General features: G+C 47.1%; 1 protein-coding gene and 1 long non-coding RNA gene across 4 annotated transcripts in view; one reads left to right on the plus strand and one right to left on the minus strand.

Annotated features, from left to right (window-relative positions):
- The window catches only part of Onecut2 (one cut homeobox 2), a 52013-nt gene extending 26757 nt beyond the window's left edge, over positions 1-25256 (minus strand). The window contains exon 1 of the mRNA XM_034518594.2: positions 23827-25256. Coding sequence (XP_034374485.1) covers positions 23827-25060 — 1234 coding nt within the window. The 5' untranslated portion in view covers positions 25061-25256. The remainder of the gene's footprint in view (positions 1-23826) is intronic.
- The window catches only part of LOC143434287 (uncharacterized), a 73477-nt gene continuing 70106 nt past the window's right edge, over positions 22499-25869 (plus strand). For all 3 annotated transcript variants that reach the window (XR_013103644.1, XR_013103645.1, XR_013103646.1), the window contains exons 1-2: positions 22499-23101; positions 24068-24181. This is a non-coding gene — a long non-coding RNA (uncharacterized LOC143434287). The remainder of the gene's footprint in view (positions 23102-24067; positions 24182-25869) is intronic.

Here is a 25869-nt window from a genome sequence, read left to right on the forward strand (position 1 = left end):
CTTCTGGTGTGTCTAAAGACAGTGACAGTGTATTCATATACATAAAATAAATAAATAATTCCTTTAAAATGGTTAATGTTAAAACTCGAAAAGCTAAATTATACTGGCTAGGGATATACACATGAGTGATAGTGTCTTGAAACAAATCAGGAGGCAATACTCATAAGCTGAACTATTGAGGATGTTGTTTGTTTCTGAGGAGTTTTGATAAAGAACATCATACATTCCTTCTAGAGTGCTGGCAATATTCAGTCTGCTTTAGAATGTAAGCATTATTTGTCTAGGTTGTGTAACCATTTCTTCTGATATTTATTTATCTTGGAGGGAAGCTTGTAAAGGTACTGACTGTTAGAAAAGGTCAAACAACATAATGTACTAAGGAGAGGTAAAACATACACTCGGATAGGAAAGCTCCTGAAATTCAGGAAGTAAACAATGAAGAGGCTCCTGGAAGTTCCTGAAACTGACCAGAAACACTAAGCTCCTCCTTCCACAAGTATAAATAAACAGCAAGGACAGCTGTGAGACACTCTAGGGTGAACTCTTTCTGGATGAGGCTCAGAGCAATTGAACCACCTGGAAAGGACACTTCCTAACTTATTGAGCTGCCTGCAAGCTGTACAGTGTTCTCCAGGTCTTGGCTTTTGTGAGTGCTTACACACACTGGCCTTGGCTGATGTCACTCTGAATCATTTCTGCTCCTGTAAGTAACCCCTTACCCACACTCCTGTGATTAACCCCAATAAATCTCACTGCTCACTAAGGTAGAATCTGGTGATCTCCTCTCTTTGGTTTATCAATGTCCTCTGCCTAGGGTAAGCAGGTGTTTGTTCATGTCTTCTCAGGAAGTGTTACATACAATGTGTTATGTACTTCAATCTATATTTTTCTTCACAATAATACATTGAAAAGGCCATAGAATTTTTTGTACATATCACGAACAACTCATTTAAAAGGCAACAGAAAAATAAGCCCTTCACAACAGTCATGGGTAACTACTAATGACTTTAACCAAACAGTGGAAAGGACAAATCACAAACTCTTTTTTCCTTATGGAAAATATAAAGATTGGAATATGTGGGGCTTTGATCTATATGCCATCTGGAAGATGTGAATCATTTATAAACTGCAATCTGGTCTGTAACTCTCTGGAAGAGTGGAAGGGTAAAGCAGGCAAAGCAAACAATAATACAAAAGATAGGAAGAAAAATACAAGCTGGCAGGGCTAGAGACACTTTTAGCAAAGGTCACTAAGGGCATGGTGCCAGCAGAGCAGCCAACACACCCACAGGGCAGAGCAGATCCATGGGAATAGGTTCAAGTGTGTACGGGAACCTAACGTGTGATTGAGAGACATTTACAATAATAGGGAAGAAAATAATGGCCAGAAAGTAGTTCTGGACTGAGCAGTTCTCCATCTGAGAGGGAGGCTAGCTCGATCTCAACTTTATGCTGTCCTGCCTCCCCATCATCATGGCCTCTAACCCTCTAGAACTGTAACCCAAATAAACTCTTGTATAAGTTGCCTTGATCACAGTGCTATAGCATAGCAACAGGAAAGGAAGTAATACATTAAGTTCCATAAAGTAGCATGGGACTGTGTATGATGTTAAACACTTATAATTCTAGCATTCCAAAGACCAAAGAAGGAGAATCTTGTGCTCATGAGCTCATGGACTATATAGAAAACTCTAGGACAGCCTGCGCTCATCTCAAAGAATCAAAACTAAACTGAACAAAACCAATGACAACCTCAACCAAACAACCAAAAGCAATTCACATGGGAGAAAACATTTTGCAAAATACAAAGGACTTCTATGCAGAGTACGTGAAGAACAGAAAAATTGCTATTGAAAAAAAAAAATAGAGACAAAGGATGGGAACAGGACAGTGTCAAAAGGAAACGAATAAGGCTGGAAAGTATGTGAGTATCTTCAGACTCACCAGAACTAACCAAAACAAAAATCACTAAAAATCCACAAACTCTATTTTAACTCATTTGTCATGAAGATAAAGGGGCTTCTTTCTGGTAGGTGTGGAAGAGCAGAGCATCTCACCTCTTAATGTCTGCCATGGGCAGCATGTGCACTGGAACACATAAGGTGTTCATGCAAAGTGGTTTACCAAGCAAAGGAACTGAAAGGGTCAACAGCCTTATCCCTTTGTACGGTTGGTCTGCACCTGTAATCCCAGCACCCAGGAAGCTGAGGCAGGAGAATATGTTCTAGGCAAGCCAGGACCAAACAGGAAGACTGTCTCAAACAAGAACAATAGTGAAGGTTGTCCAGATGCCCAGCAAGACAAGAACGACTAAATGAAATTTCCAATTTTATGTTATACCGTGGAAGAGTCTCATCTAAGTGGAAGCTAATAGACATTTTAAATTAAACCGAGTCCTGGAACTAGGAGGCCTATGTGAACCCTTCATCAAAACAGCACCACACACACACACACATACACATACACACACACACACACACACACACACACACACACACACACACACTTGCATAATACAATCTCTACAAGTACGTACATCGGTAAATGAGTGCATGCCTGGATCGGCAGACTCCTTTGCAGACCAAACAGAGCTTACCTCAGAGAAGTGATGTGGGAGAAAGTTATTAGGTGGAGCAGGCAAAGAGGACTTTACCAGGACGATTTATGTTTTGAATCTTACTTGGACAGGTTTTTATTTATTTTTAATTCGTGTGTACAGATGTTTTGCCTGCTTGTACGTGAACATTGTGCAGACTCTCTCATCCGGCAGAACAGAAACTCTTGCCCACTAAGCAACTCTGTTTTCCTTCCTCCCTGCAACTACCATTCTATTTATTCTCACTTTCTTTCCTTCTGATTTTTTTTTTTGAGCAGGTTTCACATAGCCCAGGGTGACCTTGAACTTACCATGCAGTCAAAGATGACCTTGAATTCCTGGATCATTCTGCCTTCACCTCCCAAGTGCTGAGATTACAGGCATTCACCAACCCACACCTGCTTTCTCTTTCTGTGTGACTCACCATGCTAGACACTATAGTAAAATCATACAGTATTTGTTTTTACAGTAACTGCCTTATTAGGTCTGTAAGGCTCGCCCATATCACATCATGAATCAGAACTCTAACTCTCTCTCTCTCTCTCTCTCTCTCTCTCTCTCTCTCTCTCTCATATAACCTCTTGCTCTGTAACCCACACTGGTCTATAAGTCCCAATCCTGCAACCTCAGCTTTCTGAGTACTGGAATTATTGGCATGTGCCACCATGCCTGGCAAAATTTCCTTCCTTTCAAAGGCTAATAATAGTCCACCAGTACATGTATGTACTGCATGGTGTTTGCTCATTCATCTGCTGATGAAGGCTTAAAGTGCCACTCCTTGTCTGTTGCAATAAACATAGGTGTGTATGTGTGTACAAGCATCCGTGAGACCTTGTGTTCTGTTCTTTCCAAGAATGGATCTAGAGGTGGCACCACCAAACAAACTATTTAATTGGAGCTCCCATTCTGCTTCCACGGCAGCCTCAGCACTTTCTGTTCCTACTGGTGGTACCTAAGCCTCCGATCTCTCCACATCCTTCCCAACAGTTATTTTCTACCTGGTAGCAGCCATGCGAATAGCCCCCCCCCCCCAAAAAAAAAAAAACCCACCTTACTAAAAGAACAAAACAGCAGAGCTTTGAGAAGGAAAAGTCTAGCGTGATCACATGCATGCTGACTTCAAAGCATGAATGTCCGCCATCCTTACTCCAGGCTGCAGAAGGAACCAACGGGATGTTCATATGCCAAAGCTTCTCTCTCTCAAAGGCTCTGCTCCTCTCTGCTGTCCTAGATGTTTTCCTAAGCGCAGGCCCTCACTGTAGGCTTTCCTTCTTCCTCCCCTCTCCCTGGACATCCACAGGCCAGGGACCAGGGTGCAGCTGTAACCAGACCCCATCATAGCTGCTGGCCTGTGCAGGTGGATCAGAAATAATGGCATTAGGCGATCACTCAGGGAATACAACTGTAATTACCCCTCAGATGCTTTCTCCAGGATGACCACATGCAGAACACCAAGAGGGGAGAGAGGTAATGAATCATCAAGTGAATTAACTGGAAGCTGCTCTAATTAGCGTTGTAATCTTTCATGAAAACACAAATGAATATGAAATAATGTGGCCACGAAACCACCAGGACAATTCATGCTGAGGAGTAATTTGGGGTCAGGCAGGGATTCTGGGCTGTTTCCACCAGGCTGGAATGTTGACAACTCAGATGCCATGGCTTCACACTCTTACACAGGAAAATCAGTTGTTGCATTAAGAAGAGCAACAGCTGTATTTTTTTTTTTTTAAAAAAAACTTATTGGAATTCATGGATGTGAAAACAAAGAGTATGGTGTGAGCTCAAACAGGATCAGCTGAAAGCCAGTTGAAATGGATTTGGCCTGTATGGTAAAGAGACAGGGCTTGGCCAAGTTGAGAGCAGGAAACATTTTCCTAAGGACCAGTAGCCACAAGACTCCTTTGGTGTTGATGAAAGTGACTCTCGATGATTAAGGCCACATTCCCATGCTGGAATAATGGGAAAGGATGAACTGAACTGGGTGCTTCAGTAGCAATTTCTATATGTCAAGCGGAGAATGTTGTTTCAATTGGCAGAACACTTGCAAAATGGACTCATTTCCTGCCAGCGTGAGTCTATAAGGATTCAGCTGGATCCACTGTGTGCACCTTTGACCTCTGGGCTCAAATGTGAACCCAGTGAGCTCCATTAGTCAAAGGCTATAACTATGAAAGGAAGTGTTGAAGGGACACTTGAGAATGGAGAGTGGGTTCAGTAGAGGAGTGTCCAGTCAGGAGATCTCATTCATCGTAAATGTTTACCACTGAAAGTGACACTCACTACTCAGGAGGACAGATGTGTCCAGGTGTCTTTACACACACACACACACACGCACACGCACACGCACACACACGCACACCGCATGCATGCCCATAAGCATGCACATACATTCCCCTATGGAGGAGGAACTGAGGGAATGTCTCTTGTTGCTACTCAAAGAAGCTATGTAAGGTTAGCAGTGAATATTATCGGCATTAGCAATTAGCAACCATTTGCTGCACATTAGTTGTTCTAAGCATCTATATGCATCCACTGACCTTGTCTAAGCCCAGAGACAGATACACTAAGCCTTAAAAGGGTTCGTAAGACTGACTGTTCTAAGGAATTCTAAAGTGTCCAAAGGGAAAGTAACAGTGTTCTTCTTTGCGACTATGTTGAAAGTATCCATCCAATGCTTAAGGAATGCCAGCTCGCCAATCATGTTTCATCATCAAACACCAATGGAAGAGTTCTCTGGGTGAGATACAGGATAAAGGAAGAGTGTTGCCTGCAGGAGGGCAGACCCAGAGATAAGGCTACCCCTGTGTCTCTTTTCCAAAGATGGGGAGTGGGCATTGGGGTTTACATCTCTTGTATCAAATAGGAGTCCCATGGGAAAAAATTATAAATTGTAACACTAAGCATGGAGTAGGTAACAGGCAGGAAACATGAAGACTTCGGAATGCTGAGGTAAACAAGCCTAATATAATGAGGCAGCACTTGCCTACTAAGGCTGAAGCCTTTTTACATTCATGGTGTGCTGGTCAGTTGTTTTTGTCAACTTGACACAAACCTAGACATATCAGGGATGATGAATCTCCATTGAGGAACTGCCTCCATCAGATTGATCTGTGAGCGTTTTCTTAATTGCTACTTGATGTAAGGCCACATAGTCCACTGTGGGCAACACCATCCCTAGGCAGGTGGCCTGGGCTGTATAGAAAAAATAGCTGAGTAAGCCAATAAACAGTGTTCCTCTGTGGTCTCTATTTCAGTTCCTGATTCTGGCTTCCTGCCTTGAAGATGGGTTGTAACCTGTAAGCCAAATAAGCTCTTTCCTCCCCAAGCTGCTTCTAGATATGGTGTTTATCACAGCAACAGAGAAGCAAACCAGGTCACCTGGGAAAGGGGAGCTGTATATCGTAGGTATCATTTCCTACGTACTTGGAACAAAGTTATCTACCCAATGGAACTTGAAAATATTTTCCAATTTAATTTTAAACAGATCATGAAGTAAAGAGAATTTCATTACGGGAGTTATACAGAACATGATGATATGTTTGTCAAAATTACTTCTAGAGGTTTAAAGTGTTTTCCTTTTTCAGACGTACACTGTCTGAAAAAGACTACATGTGAGAACATCTGAAATATCCATGCTGGTACCATGTCCCAGATACAGGTGTCGGAAATCAATGGGATTGCCTCTCTGAATTAAGTATGCACAAATGAGAGCAGCTGACATCCATATAAATCAGCTCAAGTAGCCCCCTGTGTACCAGACCATTAGGAGACAGGCAGAGAAGAAAATGCAAATGAACATGTTATCTGGGGGCATGCTCATGGAAGACATCCCTTATCACCTGCATGGAGGATTGTGACAAAACAGTTAAGTTTTTTTTTAAATCTTGTTTACCATTAAAAAAAAGTATGATCTGGAAGTAGAACCTGAGGCTTAAACACAAAACAAAATTCGAGACACTGGTAGACTTACAAACTAGTATAGTGTGTCTTCTGGATACTGTCTCCAAATGCTTCTGTAGTCTCTGTAAAACTCTACACGGATTCTGCATCTTTGTTTTGGTTTTATCAATGCAGAATACCCATGATCTAACTCCCCAAAATAAACAACCATAAAATACATATTTAACAATATAAAATCCCCTAGTAATCGCTGGAAGGAAAGTCTAGTCCCACCAGCCCAGTACACGGTAGGTGTGTAACCTTGGGGTCATTTAGCCACATGCATTTCCTGAGTGTTAACTAACCGTGCCTTAGGCATTGCAACAGGCTAAGGAGAACACAAAGCAGTGCAAATCTGGGGGTCTCTGGCTGCTGTGATCCAAGGAGGGAAGGTCAGGCAACTCCTACACTGGCTCAGCACCCACAGGCATGGTTTCTGTCCTTACGGATATCAAATGCTTCTGCCTCCGCCTTTACCTTCTCTTTGCTGCCACATTGGTGTTATTCTGGTAGACATCCCTTGATGTTCATATGCCACTAGGAGAGTGTCTTGCTATGTGAACAAATGACTCAAAATATGTGTCATGAGGTACAGTACGAAGACAGATTTGAAAGCTTCAGTTCCTCACCTTCTGTACCCTCTTGTCATGTAACCCAACTACGGGGTCCCCTCTATCTCTGGGTTCAGCCATGTGACCTGCTTTCATCAGTGGGAGGACAGAGATAGTTACTGTTTGAATATTTTAGCTCTGCCATTATAGTTCATGGGCAAACCCATCTGGGACAACCTAAATTAGCTAGTTTCTGCAGATACATTAGAAATAAGTGTTAAGTGTCAGGTCACATGGGTCCGGAGGTGATGTATTATGTATATTTACTGTACAACAGTCTCAATATGGATACATATTTTACTATATAATGTACTTTGTATAGTAAATTCTATATTTACTATGCAATGTATCAATAAAGTTCTTATACTTTCTTTCCCCTCAACACCAAAAGAAATTTTCCCTCTTGGGTCATTATGTTAGGCAGGGGTTTCCATGAGGAAGCCATGAAGATACATCACTCTGTTACTTGACAGTTACCTTCAAGTCTAATACATGTGCTCTCCAAGGTGAACATATTATTCCCGTTTTATAAAGAAGAAAACAGGTTCATGGAGATTAAGTTAGAATTATGCAAAGACAGAGTTATATACCTGAGCCTGTATAATTCTAAACCCAAAGATCATTGCACTGTGCATCTGCTACGCTTACTGTTTTTGTAAGATCAGGGTAAGGACCAGCAAGATGGCACCTAAGACCCACATGGTAGAAGACAATGAACCAAAGTCCACAAGTTGTCCTCTGACTCCCATCCACATCACTGAACATGTGTGTGCTTGTGTACACACAAACACACACCACAGATGCACAAAGTCAATAAATATAAGGTTTTTTTAAAGGTCAGCAAGAAGAGAAGGAAGAAAGGAGATGAGGGGGTAGAAGGAGGAGGGGACAGGAGAAGGAGGGGGCAGGAGGAGGAGGGGCAGGAGGAGGAAGGACAGAAGGAGGGGGGCGGGCAGGAGGGGAGAAGGAGGAGGAGGGGGCAGGAGGAGAGGGGATGTTTGCTTTAACCCCTTTCAAGCTGTCTGGACTAGACAGTGCCTCAGGTGGGGCTCATCAACTAGGAAATGAGGTTCCTATGTTCTTAGCCTTGGGATTTAAATATAAATTTAGGTTACTGATAATTAAAATGATTTACAAATCGGTCTCTCTGGTTTGCTAACCAGGTTTCTGGCTCTGCTGCTCCAAGGTGTGTGGCATTTCCAACTTTGTATTGAGGCAGAACAGCCTTTATCAGTAACCAAGCTATCAGGTTTACCATTTTACCCAATCTGCTTGTGTCTAACTATGGCTTAGCATTGAAATCTATGTTTAATTATATAAGCAAATATTTCTATCAATTATCTTACCACCTCTAAAAGAGAAGACCCATTTTAAAAGAGCTGTTAGAAGGCTAACAAGGGTTGGGACTACAGCTCAGTTGTAGAGTGCTTAACATGTGTAAGGCCATGGGTTCAATACTCAGTGATGACAGAGGAAAAGGAACAACAATAGATGTGTGCAAACATACACAACCTACTCTCAGGATGACTGCAATTCATACATGCTAAAGTCCAGAGGGATATAAAAAATATTGATGTGGGTATGGCCACAGACGGCGGCTGTGGGCAACAAGAATATGACTTCCCCCCTAGAGCCACAGAAAGGGGAGCCACAGTGGGGGAAGGGGCACTACAGAGAATGGTAAGATGAGCTAAGGAGCTGGAGTGTGCTGTTTGGGCAGATGACTATATTTAGATGTGCAGGGTCAACTCAGCTGCGATGATGTCATTAAGGAAAAATGGAGGAGGTGAAGAAGGACAAGGACAGAGAAGAGGGGAGTCTGGTGTTTGAGGAGCTGCAGCAAGGGGAGGTTGTGTTTAGCCCAGAGTGAATTATGGGACTATAAGAGGAGGAAACCACAGATCAGAACACACAGAGGCAGTGTGTTCCACTCAGGGACCTGGACATGGCTAATTTATGGTTGACAGATGGAAGAAGAGGAAGGGGAAGGAGAAGGGGAGGGGGAAGAGGAAGAAGGGGAAGGGGGAAGGAGAAGGGGGAAGGGAAAGGGGAAGGTGGAATGGGAATGGGAATGGGAAGGGGAAGGGGAAGGGGACGGGGGGGGGGGACGGGGAGGGGGAGGGGAGGAGGAGGGGGAGGAGGAGGAGGAGGAGGAGGAGGAGGAGGAGGAGAAGGAGAAGGAGAAGGAGAAGGAGAAGGAGAAGGAGAAGGAGAAGGAGAAGGAGAAGGAGAAGGAGAAGGAGAAAAGGAGAAGGAAGAAGAAGCAGCTGAGCTGATATCCTGACTTATAGATAAAAAGTTTGTACACATAGTATTGTTATTCAAAGACTGAATAAAAATCTCAAATTCAATGATGCTGAGAAAGGCTGAAGGAGGAACAAATGAGATCACTCAAGATAAATTGGGTTTGAGACCATTTAAGCAAAGATGACCCAACACAGGTAGAAACACAGGTTTCCTGAAGCTTCAGAGAGAGGGAGAGAGATACCAGGGCTGGAGAGAGACCTGAAGTCCTCAGGAGAGAGAGAACAATCACATCGACGCCATCTTCCAGGGTGAGAAAACACAAATGGCCAATTAATATTTGAAAAGTGTTCAGGGAAATGTAAATTAAAACTACATTGGGATTCCATTTCACCCCAGTCCAAGTGGCTATCCTGGAGGAAACACATGGCAGTGAATATCAGAGAGGATATGGAGAAAGAGGGACCCTTATGTACTGCTGAAGAGATTTCAAACTAGCAAGGCCACAGAAGAAATCACTGTGGAGTCCCCACCCTCAAAAAAAAAAACAAAAAACCTGAAAACAGACTGTAAAAAATTGATGGTTGGAGTAGGTGTATGTTGACATGAGCTGGCCATGTCAAGGACCCTAGAGCCTCAGATCCATGGGGAAATGGCAAAGCCTTCCCTTCTAGTCTCTGTGTGGATGTTGGTAGTATGTGCAGACAACGTCCACCATAGCTTTCTCCCCTGGATATTCACAGCCTGAACATTGCTCCCTGTAGAGACTGTTCATACCATAATTAGCTAAACCTGTCTCCTCGTTCCAGCTGTATGCCACAAACCCCACCTCCTCATTCAGCTCTATGTAATAACACTGCCTCCCAGTTCAACTCTAGGTAATAAACACCCTGCGTTTCAGGGATGCTGTGCTCTCTCCAACCAAAAGCCTAGACCAGCCAACCCCAGCTTCTCTGTGTGTCTGTCTTGTATTTTCTTCATTGCTTGCCATCCGGGTCAGATTTATCCATGGAATCATTCTGGGTATGGCATAAAACTACCTTATGGTCCCATTATACCACTGCCAAGTATATACCTGAAGGATTCTAGATCCGTATACTACAGAGATACTACACATATATATGTTTACTGCTGTGCTAGCCACACTTGATGGTGAATGATAGCTTAAATGCCTATTAACAGACAAATAGATAAAGAAAATATAGCACATAGACACATTTCATTCAGCTCTAAAGAAAAACAAAATTGTTTGCTGTAGAGTAGATGAGGCTGGAAAGCAGTCTGTTTCTCCAAGGAAGCCAAGCACAGAAAGATGAATATCATGTTGGAATATAGATTTACATGTACACACACACAAAAAAAACACACAAAGACACACAGAGACACACATATAGACACACACACACACACAAGCACACAAAGACAGACACACACAGACATACATACACTCACAGATACACACTAATACAACACACACATACACACATGCACTTACACAAATAGACATACATACACTCATAGACATATATACAAACACACTAATACAAAACACAGAAACACACATGTACTCACACAAAGATGCACACAGACACACACCCATACAAACACACAATAGAGCATTAAGGAGAAAGAGGAGGAGAGGAGGACTACAGTTAGTGAGGGCAATAGAAGATACATGAGAGGGGCTGTTTGAGAGGGAAGAAGGGAGCCTTCGAGAGACAGGGAGAGAGGAAGGGAAGGTGCTGAGGAGACAGGTAAGAACAAAGTGCAATGACATACATTTATAAAAATGTTACAGTGAAACTCATTATTTTGTATTCTATCTCAAAGTTTAGATTAAAATATTAAAAAAGGAAAGACCTCCAATGTTGAGTATCGTGAGAGAAAAGAATCAAACAGCCCAGGGGAACACTGCTATAGAGGGACACAATGAAGCTGGAGCAGAGGCTGGGAAGGTGTACCTAGGCATAGTGAGAGAGAGAGAGAGAGAAGGAGAGAAGGAGGGAGGGAGAGAGGGAGGGAAGGAAAGAGACAGAGAGACGGGGAGGAGAAAGAGAAAAGGAGAGGGAGAATGGTATATTACAAATTAGTGGGAAAAAATGTTTAGGGATGAGGATGGCCAACAGTGTGAAATTCTGCAGAGGCTGGGTTAAGATAAGAGCTGAGATATGAGCCTCAGTTGCAAGGATAGTAGTCAGGTAAGTAGGAGTAGGTTTCCAATTTAGGAATGGCTGGGATCGAACTGCCACAGGTTTAGGCTAACCACACAGGCAAGGGATCCGTTGAGCTACAACAAGTCTTTATAGAAATAAAGGAAAGAGATTAAGGTTGGATAGGATGAATTTTTAAAAGGAGAGGGAAGTGGAGGCTTGAGGATGCTGATGTGATGAAGCCAATTGAAACGGAGAGGTAAAGGGAAGGGTAGGGTCCTGAGGAAGGGGGAGAGCCGGAGGCTCAGAGCAAGTTGGAGGATTCAGCCTTCAATACCAAGCCCACTTCTCCCTCTTTAGAAAAATGGAAGAGCAGGTCAGGGGTAAGACACTGAGTGTGAATGAAAAACCTGCTCTCGTGCCTTTAGTGTGACCCAGGGTGAACTTTGGTAGGAGGCAACTGAATCCATAAAAAAAAATTGTCCTATATATCTTAAAGTAAGGGCTCTATCTGGAAAGCAGTTGATTTGGAAAGATGAAGCTATTTTATTCCATGTATTTTTTAACATTTAAAGTCAGATTATAGAAAGGGCCCTACTAGGTGATAACTTGTCAAAGTGTATTTTAAAAGCCACAGTGAGTCCACCACGAAGACAGTGAATCCAGACTACATCTTGAGAGAGAAAGAGAGAGAGAGAGAGAGAGAGAGAGAGAGAGAGAGAGAGAGAGATTTAAAGGGGCTATGCTGACTATCAATTTCTGTTTGTTTGTTTGTTTGTTTTGTTTTTCAGGACAGGGTTTCTCTGTATAGCCCTGGCTGTCCTGGAACTCACTCTGTAGACCAGGCTGGCCTCGAACTCAGAAATCCGCCTGCCTCTGCCTCCCAAGTACTGGGACTAAAGGTGTGTGCCACCACCGCCTGGCGACTGTCAATGTTTTTACCTGAAAAGATTTTAAAAGTATAACCCAATACTTGCTTAGAAAGGAAGTCTGAAAATTTGAGATTATATAGCTTGAAAAAAACCACTTGGTCAGAGATTTAAAAATGCTCTCAAAACTAGTTTTTAGATATGACCAGTTATCTTCATAAAGAGACACCAACAACTTTAAAATAAATTGCCAGAGGAAAAGAAACTCATGTATTATGCCATTGGCCTTCTAGTAAAGGAGAGATTCTTCTGTCCCTAGGCTCTGCCTCCCCAACAACCACTTAGTAATAGATTAGGCCAGGACTAGAATTCCTTAAAATAAAGGAAAAGAGAGACTTACATGTTAATTAGTTTGGAGAAGTCAAGAGATATTTTACTAAAAGCCAGAGAGATACAAATTGTGCCCAATTATTGACCGATGGGATTCACCTGCTTCTGAGCACCAAGGGTGAGACAGAGGTCAGCACCTCAAGGCATCTCTTGCCTTCTATTGAGTAACCTCAACATCTTGGCTCTTTCTGTGTTGGGGGAGCATCTGGAAGTAAACACAGCCCCATCGCCAGTGACAACTGAGCAGCTAAACTTGGACTTTAGGTTTATATGAGTTGGTGTCTTATAACTGGGTCTCTCTGAAGCGGCGCTGCTGATTTACTGCTTAAATGATGATGAGGCTTGTGTTTTCAAAGACCAGCAAGCATGCAGGCGGAGAGCCGAAGCACTTCTCCACACAGGTACCTGGGAGAAAGGGGCAACTAGGCACAGAGCTCAGAAGAAATCCTAGATCTTAAAAACCATGTTGAGAATGTCAGTCGCTGCCTTTGAACATGACACGGAGAAAGAAGCTACATCTGGACAACTCCGCCCCGCCTTCTTGCACAGACTTCCTGCTCTTCCCCCCTTGGGAGGCAAGGTGGGTTTTCTTGTTTGTTTTTCCAAGAAACCACCCAACGTAAGAGGAAAATCTGAGGCGCTATTGCCCGGGCCCCACTGTCCCCTCCGGACACATAAATCTACAGGGCTGGAATGTGTCCCTACTCAGACTTTACAGCACACCTCTCTGGTCCAGGCTGAGGGTCCCGCAGCTCGGCCAGACAGCTGGAGGGCGGCTTCGTGGCGCTGTTCAAGGTGCTGAAGTTATTTAGGCATGGAGGCTGCAACCCACCCACAGGTACTAGGCTGGGGATTGGAGGGTGAGTGAGGCTTCTGGCTGGGTGGACGGGGGTGATATTGGAAATAGCTACATCCCATAAAACTACAGCCAGCTCCACCCTGAGACTTCAAGTCTACCTCAGTGACTCAGGTCTTTGCTCTTCTCTCCCTCGCCCTCACTGTATTGCCTTCTTTCTCTCTAGTCTCCTTTACAATATTTTACCTTTGCAGATCATAGCCTTCTCTGGCACCATCAACTATGCCATTCTTTTCCCACAGGTGGCCACTTCTCTTTGGTCCCACACACATTTCTTGCTTACCCTGCCACCTCACCCCAAACACCACCCAACTCAACAGGATGTTGTTACCTCAACTGTTCTGTGGTTCAAGACCTCATTCATGGTAGTGAACTGTTGGCTGGTTTCTCCTTGACAATGAAACAGAGGCTGGATTCTCAAAGAATCATGGGAAGGCCCCTTATGATATATATCTAAGAAGGTAATGTTAGCAGCAGGCAGCAATGTAAAAGATAGGGAATGAAGCATCAATATGAGACAGAAGTGAAGGAAGGGGCCTTGGGTGAAGTGAAGCTGACTACAGATCAGTGACTCCCAGCGGAACTGTAGTTACCAGTGTCTCTGTAGCAAGTCTTGACTCTGCTCCCCCTCTAGTCTGTACCTTCTGCTTGATCCACATAATGTATCCATACTCTCTTTATGCTAAAAGCGCTGTGTGCACAGTTCTATTTACTGTAATGCACAGTAATAGAGGGAACATAAATAGACTAGTGAGGGTTAGTGGGAGGAGTGTGTGTGTGTGTTAGTGAGCACGCATGCGCTCATGCTCAGATCAAAACTGCTTAGTCAGCAACAACATGACTCAGCAGTTGGGAAATGTAAACAACTGGTGAAACTGCTTGCTTTGGTCAAAACCCTGGAGAGGCCCAAGAGACTGGGACAAACTCCAAGGAAGGCAGTGCCAGCAAGATGCCCCCTTCCCTTGGACAAGGGGCAGAGGCTGGTTCCACCAGCAGATGACTAGTGTGACCTTTGGCTTTTGCAGCATGCACACATTTGGGTTGGGGTTAATGGCACTTTGCAGGGAGCTCCAATTGAGTAAACAAAAAAATGCCTTGCCCTGTTCTAATGGATCACATTATTCCAAGGCCTAAGCCTTCATCTAGGCCCCTGCAGCTGCTCTGCAGGTCAGGCAACCAATAAAGCAATTAGCCAATGAGAAAACTCTTCTTCCCGGAGGGGACTCTGGGCGTTTTGCTGCAGTTGCTACCCTTTGCTTCGGGTTGTTTTTGTTTTTTGTTTTTTAACGGGCAATCTGCATCAATCGAAGCCTCTTACCTCAGACTCCAGGAGAAGGGCTGTGAAACTGCTAAAAGTGCTATTTTAAGGAGCTAGTCCCTTGTTCAACACAACCTAGAGAGCCCACTGCTTCCTGTTCAATTAACCTGAACCATAGCTGAACTCTGCCCTTTGAACTCACTCGGCAGATAAATACATTAGCTCACCTAAGGAATCATTAATATTTTTCAATCACATAAGACAAACATGAGTGTACAAAAACAATCGAAGAGATGGCCAATTGAGAAGAGTCCATGTGCCGTGTTTGGGGGAAAAAAAAATCACGAATGGATGTTACTTATGGAACAGCAACAACAAAAAGGCCAGAAAAGATGGAGCTGTGCCAGTAATTCAAGGGACAAAGGGACTTTCGTTTTCATATCTGCAAGCGAGAGAAACACTAAACCATATGTAGCAACTCCCACTTCATCTACAGTGCTCTATGAGAAACCCCGGACTTCATTCCTAAACTGGCTTCTACGGCTTCTTTCCGTCACCATGGCTCGAAGCCCCTTCTTCTTGAGCAGTTTTGGTGTCTATGACTGTATATGGAGTCCAAAATGTTCCAACTGCGGGGACCAATTCTACTCTTGATTTCCCACAAATAAACTACAATAATTATTGTGGCAGAAATAATGCTTTTACATGAACCGGTTTAAACGAGCCGAGTTAGTAGTTTGCTTGAAATCACCTTACATTAGGAAATGATGTTCATAAGGCATTGCTAGTCTTTGCATAGAAACTGACTTTCATTTGTGAGGGGGAAAAAAGGAGGGGAGTTGCTAAATGCATCTAATTTATCTTTATCTCTGCATGTCATTCCAGAATGATCAAAACATGGCCAGCTGTGTCACTATACATTTCGGTCTGATTTAATTTCACTTCCCACAATTCCACCCCCTCCCCTTTCATCCCCCCCCCCTTTCATTTTTGTTTGGCTTGGAATGTGGGCTTAATGCCCAGCTATCCTCAATGAGAACACTTAGAGGAATATCATAGGCACGAAGGGTAAATCTATTGAACGAGGGTCTTTAACTATGTGGTTTCCTTAAAGGGAAAGGTTGGATCAATAGGATCAATATGAAAGGTTTCCCTGGCCCTGCATAAAAGGGTAAGGGCTTCTCTTTTCACTGGTTTAACTTTACTCTCTGACAAATGCAAATCAATGGATCTGTGTTTACAACAGATTCCCTAACAGACTCAGCTTGGGCAAAGCCCAACTCCTCACCCTTAGGAGGTGGGGAGACCAAGCTGCTCCAGGGAGATGCTCTAGGGTAGAATAGGAAATTGCTGGTAATAGCCACCAAGCAAGAACTGGCTTAATATACATCCAGACTCCATTGCCTGGGACCTCTCCAACGAGGGGAGTAAAATGCAAGACAGACAGGTTCCTTTAAGAATGTCAGGCAATATAAAACTCATGTTCTGGGAGCTGGCGAGGCAGTCAATATAGCTTCTTATCAATATAGATCTAAGAGGCCGACTGTACAGAAGCTGTGCAGAGATTTCTGCAACGAGAGAGGCTGAGCATTTGAGTCCTGTCAGTGCTCACGGTTGCCCTTTCTTAGGTGGCAACTGGGGCTTCTTGGTTATGACAAAGCAAACCATGAAAATAGTGGTTTGCCTTTTAAAAACGTGATGCCTTCCAGAAATTACACGATTTTGAGTCAATACCAGTCACAGAGAAATTATTTTTCTTCCTACAGGAGAAAGTATATGTATATTTGATTACAGGAACCAAAGTCTAATGCTGATTAAATTACACTGAAGGTATGCTTCCAACCCAAACAAAGTCTGCTTTCTACCGAAAGAGTAATGGATCCTCAAGTGGTGAGAAATGCACCAAGGAGGTGTGCAGAGCCTGCTGGCCCTTGGGGAAAATGTGTGTGGACTTTTATTCATAGTAAGTGCCCACAACCTCCAAGAATCCTACTTCCCAAGTGAGACAACCTCTATCTCTGGGCTCTGTCTACTCTGTCAGGAATATCCAGTTAACTCTCCTGCCTCCTACCCAGTACACCCCATGTGTGATCTTTACAGTCACTGTTTTGCCTGACACTTGGAAATCAAAACATCTCCCTCAGAAGCACTAAGGTTGTCTGAAGGGCTGGGCTGAAGAGCAGTGGCACTGTCTCTTACCAGGAGGAAGTCACTCGGGCTCCTCTGAACCAGGCAGGCTGGAGGACCACACAAGACTTCCTCTTCATGCACTCAGCCATGAAGAAGAGTTACCCTCTGAAGGAAATGACATCCCTCAGTTCAATAGGGGGAGAAAGGGGTCCCCAAAATAATGAACACAAATACTACCCAGAGAGTGTGCCCATGAAGTTTAAGCCCAAGCACCCCTGTCTCTTCCTCTTCCCCAGGGCATTTATTCAGACAATCATCTCTATTTATGCCCTCTTTGTTTCTCTTCCTTTGGCAAGAACCCAGAAACTAAATCTCTCTGCTTTTCCTTTGAGGTTTTCATTTCTCTGGAGACTCCCCAGGATGATACCACTTTTTTTTTTTTTTTTTTTTTTTTTTTTTTTTTTTTTTTTTGCAAAGACATTTTCTGACAGCCCTAGCTAATAGCCATGCCCTAAGCTACACATTCTTCCCAAGAGCTCTTTTTCCTCTGTCCTCTCGTCTCCTGTGAACATGGGTATTTTAAATCCAGAGAATTCGAAGGGAGAGCTCTTCTTGTACCCAGAGGTGATCGTTAAGTGGGTGTTGGAAAAGCGGGTCCAGGGTCTGGACAGTCTCGACTTAAGAATGTAGCTGTTGCTAAGACATTATAGAGACAAAGAAAATGTGAACAATCGATTTAATCCTCACCCTACACCTTTCAGCAGGAATCCTGCTGTTCAGATTTTAAGTGGGGTGGGGGTAATCCAAGAGCACAACTCTAAGGAGACCACACTCAGCCCTCCTAGAGGAGAGAGGTGACAGATTAAACAGATGTTATCCAGAGCTTACGGATACTGGGCCAGTTGCCTTCCACTCCAAAAGGAAACCACCTATGCTCCTTGGGGAATGTTGTGATCATATACACGGCTTTTAGAGACTAGGGCACTTCGATCCCTTATTTTAAGGAAAGCCACTGGTGAGAAGATAAGAAATTACCCGATCTTTCCCACATTCAAAGAAAAACATAAGCTTTACATCTTTTCTTCTCCCCCCCTCCCCTTTTTGGAGAAAGTAAGAAAACACCTCTTTCCATCAAGTGTAAGACACTCTCAAAGAAAAATATTAATATATATATATATATATATATATATATATATATATATATATATATTTACACACACTCACTCACACACACACTTCAATGCTCCTTCTTAAAGAGCAAGCCACCATTTAGCAAGAAAAGGGATTAAGAGTGTAGCTCTTTCCCCTCACCCATAGATGGAAAGAACAATTTCTAGAGTTTTCTATCTGGTGAATTGATGTGTTTCAGAGCACCCCCCCCCCCCCACCACCACACACACACACACACACACACACACACACACACACACCCCAAGGAATGGCCTGTGGCCTCAGTCAGGTGAAAAAGAGTAGGGTGGGTGTTCCCCTAGTTTCCTTGACTGAGATCCTTCCAGTGGTTGACCCAATTAGTTTACAGCAGATCAGGCCATTCTGAGAGACAAAGCCTTGGCTTTTGGTACCGAGGCTGAGTCCAACAGTCCAACTAACTCATGGCTGCAAACTCTGCAACTCGGACTTTTAGTACTGAAACTTGTAAGGACCCGGCCGTGCACGGACCATTGAAGCGCCGGGTTCGCTGACAGCTTTAAACTCAATTGAGAACGAATTTCAAAACTAAGAGGCTTTCCAGGACAGTTTTGATGAGGGCGTGGGAAGGGAGAAAGGGAGGAAAGGAGGAAAGGAGGGAAGGAAGGAGGGAGGGACGAAGGGAGGGAGGGAGGGAGGGAGGGAGGGAGGGAGGGAGAGAGAGAGAGAGAGAGAGAGAGAGAGAGAGAGAGAGAGAGAGAGAGAGAGAACACTAGCTAGAGTTCCGTTGGCTCAAGTACGATGGTCAAGGGCAGGGAAGGCGAAGGCGTTTTGTTGTTGTTGTTGTTTTGTTTTGGAGCAGGATCACCAATTGTCACCTCGAGTAGTGCAGAGATTGTACAGTGTGAGCGCAGCGGTGGGTAAATGGGACCCAGGAGCCCTGTGCAAGGCCAAGAAAACCTATCGAGAATGGAGCTGGCTCCAAAGGCTGCTCGCGGGAGGAGTTGCGGTCAGACCTGAGAATCTGGCCTCAGCTGCCGTGGCCAGAGCGCCAGGGATCCTGGGCACTGGCGAGCGCTCTTCTGGGAAGAGCGAGCCGGCCGTCGGACTTACTGGAAACGCGCCGGCTCAGGTTCCAGATCAATGAAATCTGGGTCCACACGTTTACGTTATTGTTGCCAGCATTAATGCTCTTTTAATCTTCTAAACATTATCAGCATCGATCTCCCTCCATATACACATTTGTTTGAGAAAGTGACATAACCACACCGTGGAAAGCCTGGAATAAAAATAAATGCGCCGCCCCTCTAATCCACCACTCCCGGAGGCCTGGAATACTTTTCGGAGCTCGGATTCACTCAGCTCCCTCGCGTCCTGCCTTCCTTTACAAGTTCCTGTCCGCCTCTGTGTTAGGAAGGCGTTCTTTGGGAACTAGGGACTTGACGCCGGCGAGGACACCGGTAGTGAGCTTTATAGTTATTAATCCGAGCAGCCAAGCAACCTAACAGATCAGTCTGTTCTGCACCGGGTGTGTATTGGGTTTGGCTTCCCGACTCGGATCCCCAAACTAAGCCCCTAGGAGTGGCGGCCTGAGCCCCGGACTGGACAAACAAGATGGTCGGAAATGCTGAGTGGGGGACGGAAGGAACGTTGTGGCGGAGGCCCACTTCCAACCCTTCATTTTAGAAAAAAAAAATCTGTCTCCCGCGTCATCTAAAAGCACCTGTACCGCGCGGCAGGACACGCGCATGTACGAATGCCTGGGCCGGAGCTATGGGGCGATCAATGATCCTACCACATCACTGAGGCGGGCATCAAGTGGGCCCAACGGCATCGAGTTGGTTTAGGAGTTTAAAACCTCCTGAACTGAGTGGGATCTAGCCTGTTTGTTTGGGGGCTGCTTCCTCGAGAAGGTCACACCATCTTCGCGCAGTTGGCACTGGAGCCCGGCTCCGGGAGAGCCAACAGCAAAGCCTCGCTCCCTGGAGGCAGAAACCTCAGTTATGGCGGTAATAGCCGCCATGCTATCCCTTTCCTGCCTTGGGGAAAACAACAACAGCAGCAGCAACAACAAGAACAACAATATAAAAACCCTCATCGTTAAAGTCTCGGTTTTCCTCCACCAAGCGATGGACTCAGGTTCTTCCCTGAGCTCTCGAGGTTCCTCCTAGTTCGCTGTTGTGCACTGTGCAGAGGCCCTTGAGGATCAAAGCTAGAGAAAGTGTGCTCAAACCTGCGTGAGTTTGTCCTCAGGCCTAGATAATAAGAACGGCCCAGCAGGATCCCGTCTTGGGCCACTCCCAGCCTATTTGGTCAGTTGTTACTACTTGCGGTCCTCACCTCCCAGTGAGTGTAGAGTTTCTTTCCCTGACTTCTACGAAGGGACAATCCGAACTTCCCTAACCTGCGAGTCCTCTCTGCTGTACACCCGAGCTTGGCTGCGCTCACAGCAGAACGACTGGGAGGGTTCATGGGCTGGCTGGAAGATCCAGCTTTCCGGGTGACTGGGTGTATTGACCTGAAGATAGAGCTTGAAGACTGTAGCCATATCAAAGAGTCCCTCCGACCCTTGTCCAGATGGGCCTCAAAATGATAAAAGGAGAGAGAGAGAGAGAGAGAGAGAGAGTGAGAGAGAGAGAGAGAGAGAGAGAGGCTATCTGACCATGAGACTATACAAAAGGAAGGTATGAATGGTAGCCTCAGGGTTGTGAAGGTGCTGGGCTGGGACAGCCATCCTGGGGAGTCGCCGATTTGCTTAACCTCAGGGTCCCAAAGGCCTGGACTCCCGGATGCTTCCCAGCGGGGTTTCCCATCGATCAATAACAATCAAAGGCCTCCCTTTTCTCCTCTGTGCGACTCTGTTCCCTGCCCTACTGAGCACATAATACCTATTTACCCGTCTCCAGCTTTTGCCGCAGTGTCTGAAGGGACTGATCTACTGACCCCCATACTGAAAAGCCTCCTATAACCACTCAGCGCACTTGTAGTTGTTGATAAAACGGTCAGATAAAAAAGGGCGAAAGCTCTTGTCTCCTTTCACCTAAGGTTATAAAACAGACTCACATTTAAATGTTTGAGCGAAGCCGGGTCCTCAGCGCACTTTCCCTGTCTGCGATCCCCACCGGAAATCACGATGCATGGGTCTGTGGTCTGGAAGGCTTGCCTCCCGGAGTCACCGGGCAACTCTCCAGGAGTTTAGGGCTGAGAGCCCCAGGTACCACAGCCTTCCTCATCCACTGTTGAAAAGCTCGCTGCAAGGGGAGGCTTAACTTTCAACACAGACCGAATGCTAGTGTTTTTAAACAGCCCTGTCCTTTGCCGGATGGGCGTGAGGGGGCGGCAGCGCTCCGAGATGAGCCAGAGTGGAACAGCTGTCATTGAGCCTTTTACTGTACCCCAAGGAGCAGCTGCCAAGTTCCTTCTGGCCTCCTAAGCGCAGGAAACGAACCAGTGATTGAGACTCCTTAGAGTTGCTACAGGACTGGGGAATGGGCAGTCTAAAACGAAGAGTTACCATAATGAGAGCAATCAGTAAGCCTCCAGCTCCCAAAGCTTCATCTTTGCTAGGGAACAGGAGCAAATCCGAGGAGAGTGTAGAAGAGGATGAAGAATAAACTAACGGAGAAAAAAAAAGATTAAAGTCGGCTTCGAACTCCATTCAAAACTGTCCCCAGCCCACTGATTTTGAGGGGAGTTCTCTGGAAGAAATCTTTTTTCTTTCTTGTCATTACCCTTTTAGATCGACAGGGGAGGTTGCTGAGTAGTGAACAAAACCCAACAGTGGGCAAAGGAGGGGGCTGTAGGCAGAAACGCCTCCTTCATCTGAGCAGTGATCCTGCCGCGGGACACATCCCTTAGTTTTGCTAGGCAACGGTAGGATGCACCCCACAAAACCCGTTTTGGTGGTGGAAGAAAGTCTTGAAGGACTGGAATGGACACCTGAGTTAGAAGACCCAGAGCTAGTGAGCGCCGGAATCAAAACCACATGAGACCTAATACGGGTTTTATGCGAATTAAGGCCAACGGCTAATTGTCCTAGAGCACCAAGAAGCACAGACAAGTCACTCAGCTAGGTTTTGCAGCTGGGTATTGTATGTCCTCACCAGTGGGAGGTCTGGACACCTTGCCCCTCTGGGTCCGCTGTTCAGACCTGGGGAGAGAGCAGTCGTAGCACTCGGGGAGCCTGGTCTGCGTGCACAAAAGCTCGAAACTGTGTCACTGGCAGCTCAGGCTGCGGTTCTTTCGCTTTTGCACCCACCGCCCATACCGGAGGTTTCAGTGTTCCTAGAACAATAGAGGGCTGTACCTCGCCTCTTGGCCGCTAGAGGAGGCACAGAGAGCCATGCCCGCTCCGGAACAATGTAACCCGCGCGTTGACCGGTCCCCTGCCGCGGGCCGCCAGGCCTCCCCACCACTCCACTACACGCACAATCAGCGCCCTCTTTAATGCAAAGGCGGAGCTTACAGCCTGCTGAGGCCAAGGAGCATTAACTAACTCGCATCTTAATTTCTCGGCACCTCTTTCCGAGAGCACCTTAACCTCTCCTGGAGACCTAGCAAACCTCAACAAATCCTAGTAAATGCTTGCAGCCCAGCAAGAGGGTACAGCCGAGTAAGGCAGCGAGCTCTTCACTCTGGTGTCTCTTCCCTCCTCTTCCCAAAGCGTTGGTGGGTGGGAAGGTTTGTGGCAGCCCCAAACCTTGGTCTTTGCACCCTCTTATCTGTCGGCAGTGACACGGGAGCTGGCCAGACTCCGCTCTTTTGGTGGGTCACAAAGTCCTTGGGTTAATACGAAAGCAGCGGGTAGGTTCTGGCACCGGTGTTGTATCCTGGCTGTTAGTTTTCGTAGCCGTAAGGGTGTACCTCCTGCCAATGACTAAAGAAGTTTGCCTGCTTTTGTGGGTAGGAGGTGAGTGAAGAACTTTTTATTTTCTAAGGATCAGAACCCATTAACAGTCAAAAGCATCTACACAAGGAGAGCAGGCATCCTGGAAAACTGAAATATGTTGTCAAGGGGGTTCAAGGGCAGAGGTTTTGGGCTGAGGGCTGTTCTCAAAACAGGGCTTCAGGAGTCCCCAGAACAGGGCTTCAGGAGTCCCCAGAACAGGGCTTCAGGAGTCCTCAGAACAGTGCTTCAGGAGTCCCCAGAACAGGGTTTCAGGAGTTCCCAGAACAGGATTTCAGGAGTCCCCAGAACAGGGCTTCAGGAGTCCCCAGAACAGGGCTTCACGTATCCCCAAAACAGGGACTCTAGTCCATAAAACAGGATTTCTAAGGGACATTAGTCTCCCAAACAGGGCTTCTAGGGGGACACTAAGAGCCCCGACCCTCCTCGCACTGAGAAGGAGAGGAAAAGATTGGCACACTGATAATAGGGCAAAGAAAGGGGCGGGGGGGGGGGGACCGGCAATGAAAACTCAGAATCAAGGAGTGTGAAAGCAAGAGATGAAAAAATGGAGGAGAGAAATAAGGGAGCCGAGAAAGTGAAAATGGAAGGAAAAGAAAGAAGGAAGGGGACGTAGATAGGGGAGAAGGGAGACAAGCTAACTAGCAGAGTCGGCTCACAGACCAGCCCCACAAACACACTGGGGCACTTTCCCCAGCAGGCTGGCTGCCGGGTGCCCTTGGGCTTACCTGCCAGCCGTAAGGCAGACATCCGCTGGAACTCCGGTTCCTGCAGCCACTTCCACATCCTGCGAAAGGTCTCCCTGCCAGATTTGAGTTTACTCCAGGGTTTGGGATTCCGGAGCAGGTCGGAGAGAGTCCCCTGAGACCGGCATAGAACCCTCTGTGCGAAGATCGCCTGTGGGATGCTGTAGCGCTTCAGCTCGGCGGTGATCCGCTGGGCCACCTCTTTGGTGTTGATCTCTTCCAGCTGTCCCGACGTGGCCACCTGAGAACCCGAGGAGGATGAAGGGGGCCGCTCGCGACTAGGAGCCAGCACTGGCCCATGGGACTGAGTGTGGCCAGGGTGGTGCAAGCCGTTGAGGTGAGACATCATGGCCGCAGGCGGGGTGCCCAGGCCTCGGGACAGGTGTTGCTCACCGCGGGTAAGCATGGCAGTGTGGTGCGCGTCGAAATTGGGGCTGAGCATTTTGTCATGGCCCGGCGGACCATAGTTGGGCAGGCTCTGCTGAGCATTGTGAAGGCCACCCAGCCCGTTGCCCAGCGGCGTGGCAGCCAACGGAGACAGGCTCTGGCTCATACTAGGCATCTCCTTGTAAGGGCTATAAAGGTTGTTCATGGACGGAAGCCCGCGCTCGTCCCGCATGAGAGTGAAGCTGCCGCTGACGTTGCCGGACAGACGCTGATGGTGATGGTGGTGGTGATGGTGGTGGTGAGGGTGGTGGTGAGGGTGCGGGTGGTGGAACTTGTCTGAGACCGTCGAGATGGGTGGCAGCGGCTGGAGAGGCGTCAGCGTAGTGTAGGTGTTGCTCATGCCCATGCCTGGCGGGGACGAGTCGCAGGACATACTCATGGCGTGGTGGAGCGGGATGGAGAGCTCTGGCCGGTAGTCGCTGCCGTCCAGGATCGAGGCCATACTGGTGACCATGGCCGAGCGCGATGCCGCGGCTGCCGCCGCCGCTGCGGTGCCCAGCTCTTGATGCGCGCTTGGCGGCGGCGGGCCGCGCAGCGAGCCAGCAGCAGCACCGCGGCCCGCGTGGTGGGGGCTGGGGCTGGCCAGCAGCTCCTGTTCATGGCCCGGGCCCCCGCCCCCGCCCCCTCCGCCCCCGCCGCCGCCCCCGCCGCTGCCGCCGCCGACCGGCCCGTGCAAAGTGCCCAGACTTTCCATTGTCAGCTCCGGGTTCATGGCGCAGCCTTCTAGGTCTTTGGTGAGGCATCGATAGGCGGTGTAGGCAGCCTTCATTCAGTCCATCGGGGCCCGGGGGCGGTGGGAGCGGCGGGGGATGCCGGCGGGCTGGCTAGGCACGCGTGGCGTGGTTCGGCCACGGGCTCGGGGGGCGGGCGTGGGAGTGCGAGAGTGTGTGTGTGCTGGGGTAGCGTGCGTGCGGGTGTGTGCCCCGGGCTGCGGGCGGGCGCGCCCGGGGTGGGGGTGGGGTGGGGGCGGACAGGGCGTGCGTGCGGGAGAGGGGAGGGGGTGGGGAAGGAGGGAGGGATCACCGGGCCCCGCCGGTTGTGCGGGCGCGCTGCCTCGCCATGTCCGAGCCCACTCTGGCGCCGACGTCTTCTGTTTGGGTGAGCGGGAGCTGTCCAGAAGGGCTCTGCCGCTTGGGGAACAGCCAACCTATCCTCCGGGGCCCGAGGCGGGACCGTGCCCGATGGGCATGAGGAGAAGCCAATCGGTGGTAGTAGCTGCCTTGAAAGGCAGACCTTTTCTGAGCAGCTACCAATGGCTATAGAAGGGGCGGGGCCGAGCGTTTCAGGTTTGGCTGACAGCTCGGTCGCCCCCCCCCCCCCATTTTTTTGCTCCTAGAACCAAGCATCAAGGAGAAGAAGGGAGGAGAAGGGGGGGTGATGAGGAGAGAGAAAGAAGCAAGAGTGCGGCGGACTAAGGGGGATTATGTGAGAGATGCCGCTTTCGGCCTCTTCTGAGCAGCAACGATTTGGGCTGATTGCTACGGTTTCTTTAGTCTCACCTCAAAGCTTTCTTCACTCTTGTGTAAGCTTGTCCTACGGTAAAAAAACAAACGCGCGCCTCCTAGCTAGCCACTTCCC

This window comes from Arvicanthis niloticus, chromosome 14 (genome assembly GCF_011762505.2).
Source record: "Arvicanthis niloticus isolate mArvNil1 chromosome 14, mArvNil1.pat.X, whole genome shotgun sequence".
Lineage (NCBI taxonomy): Eukaryota > Metazoa > Chordata > Mammalia > Rodentia > Muridae > Arvicanthis > Arvicanthis niloticus.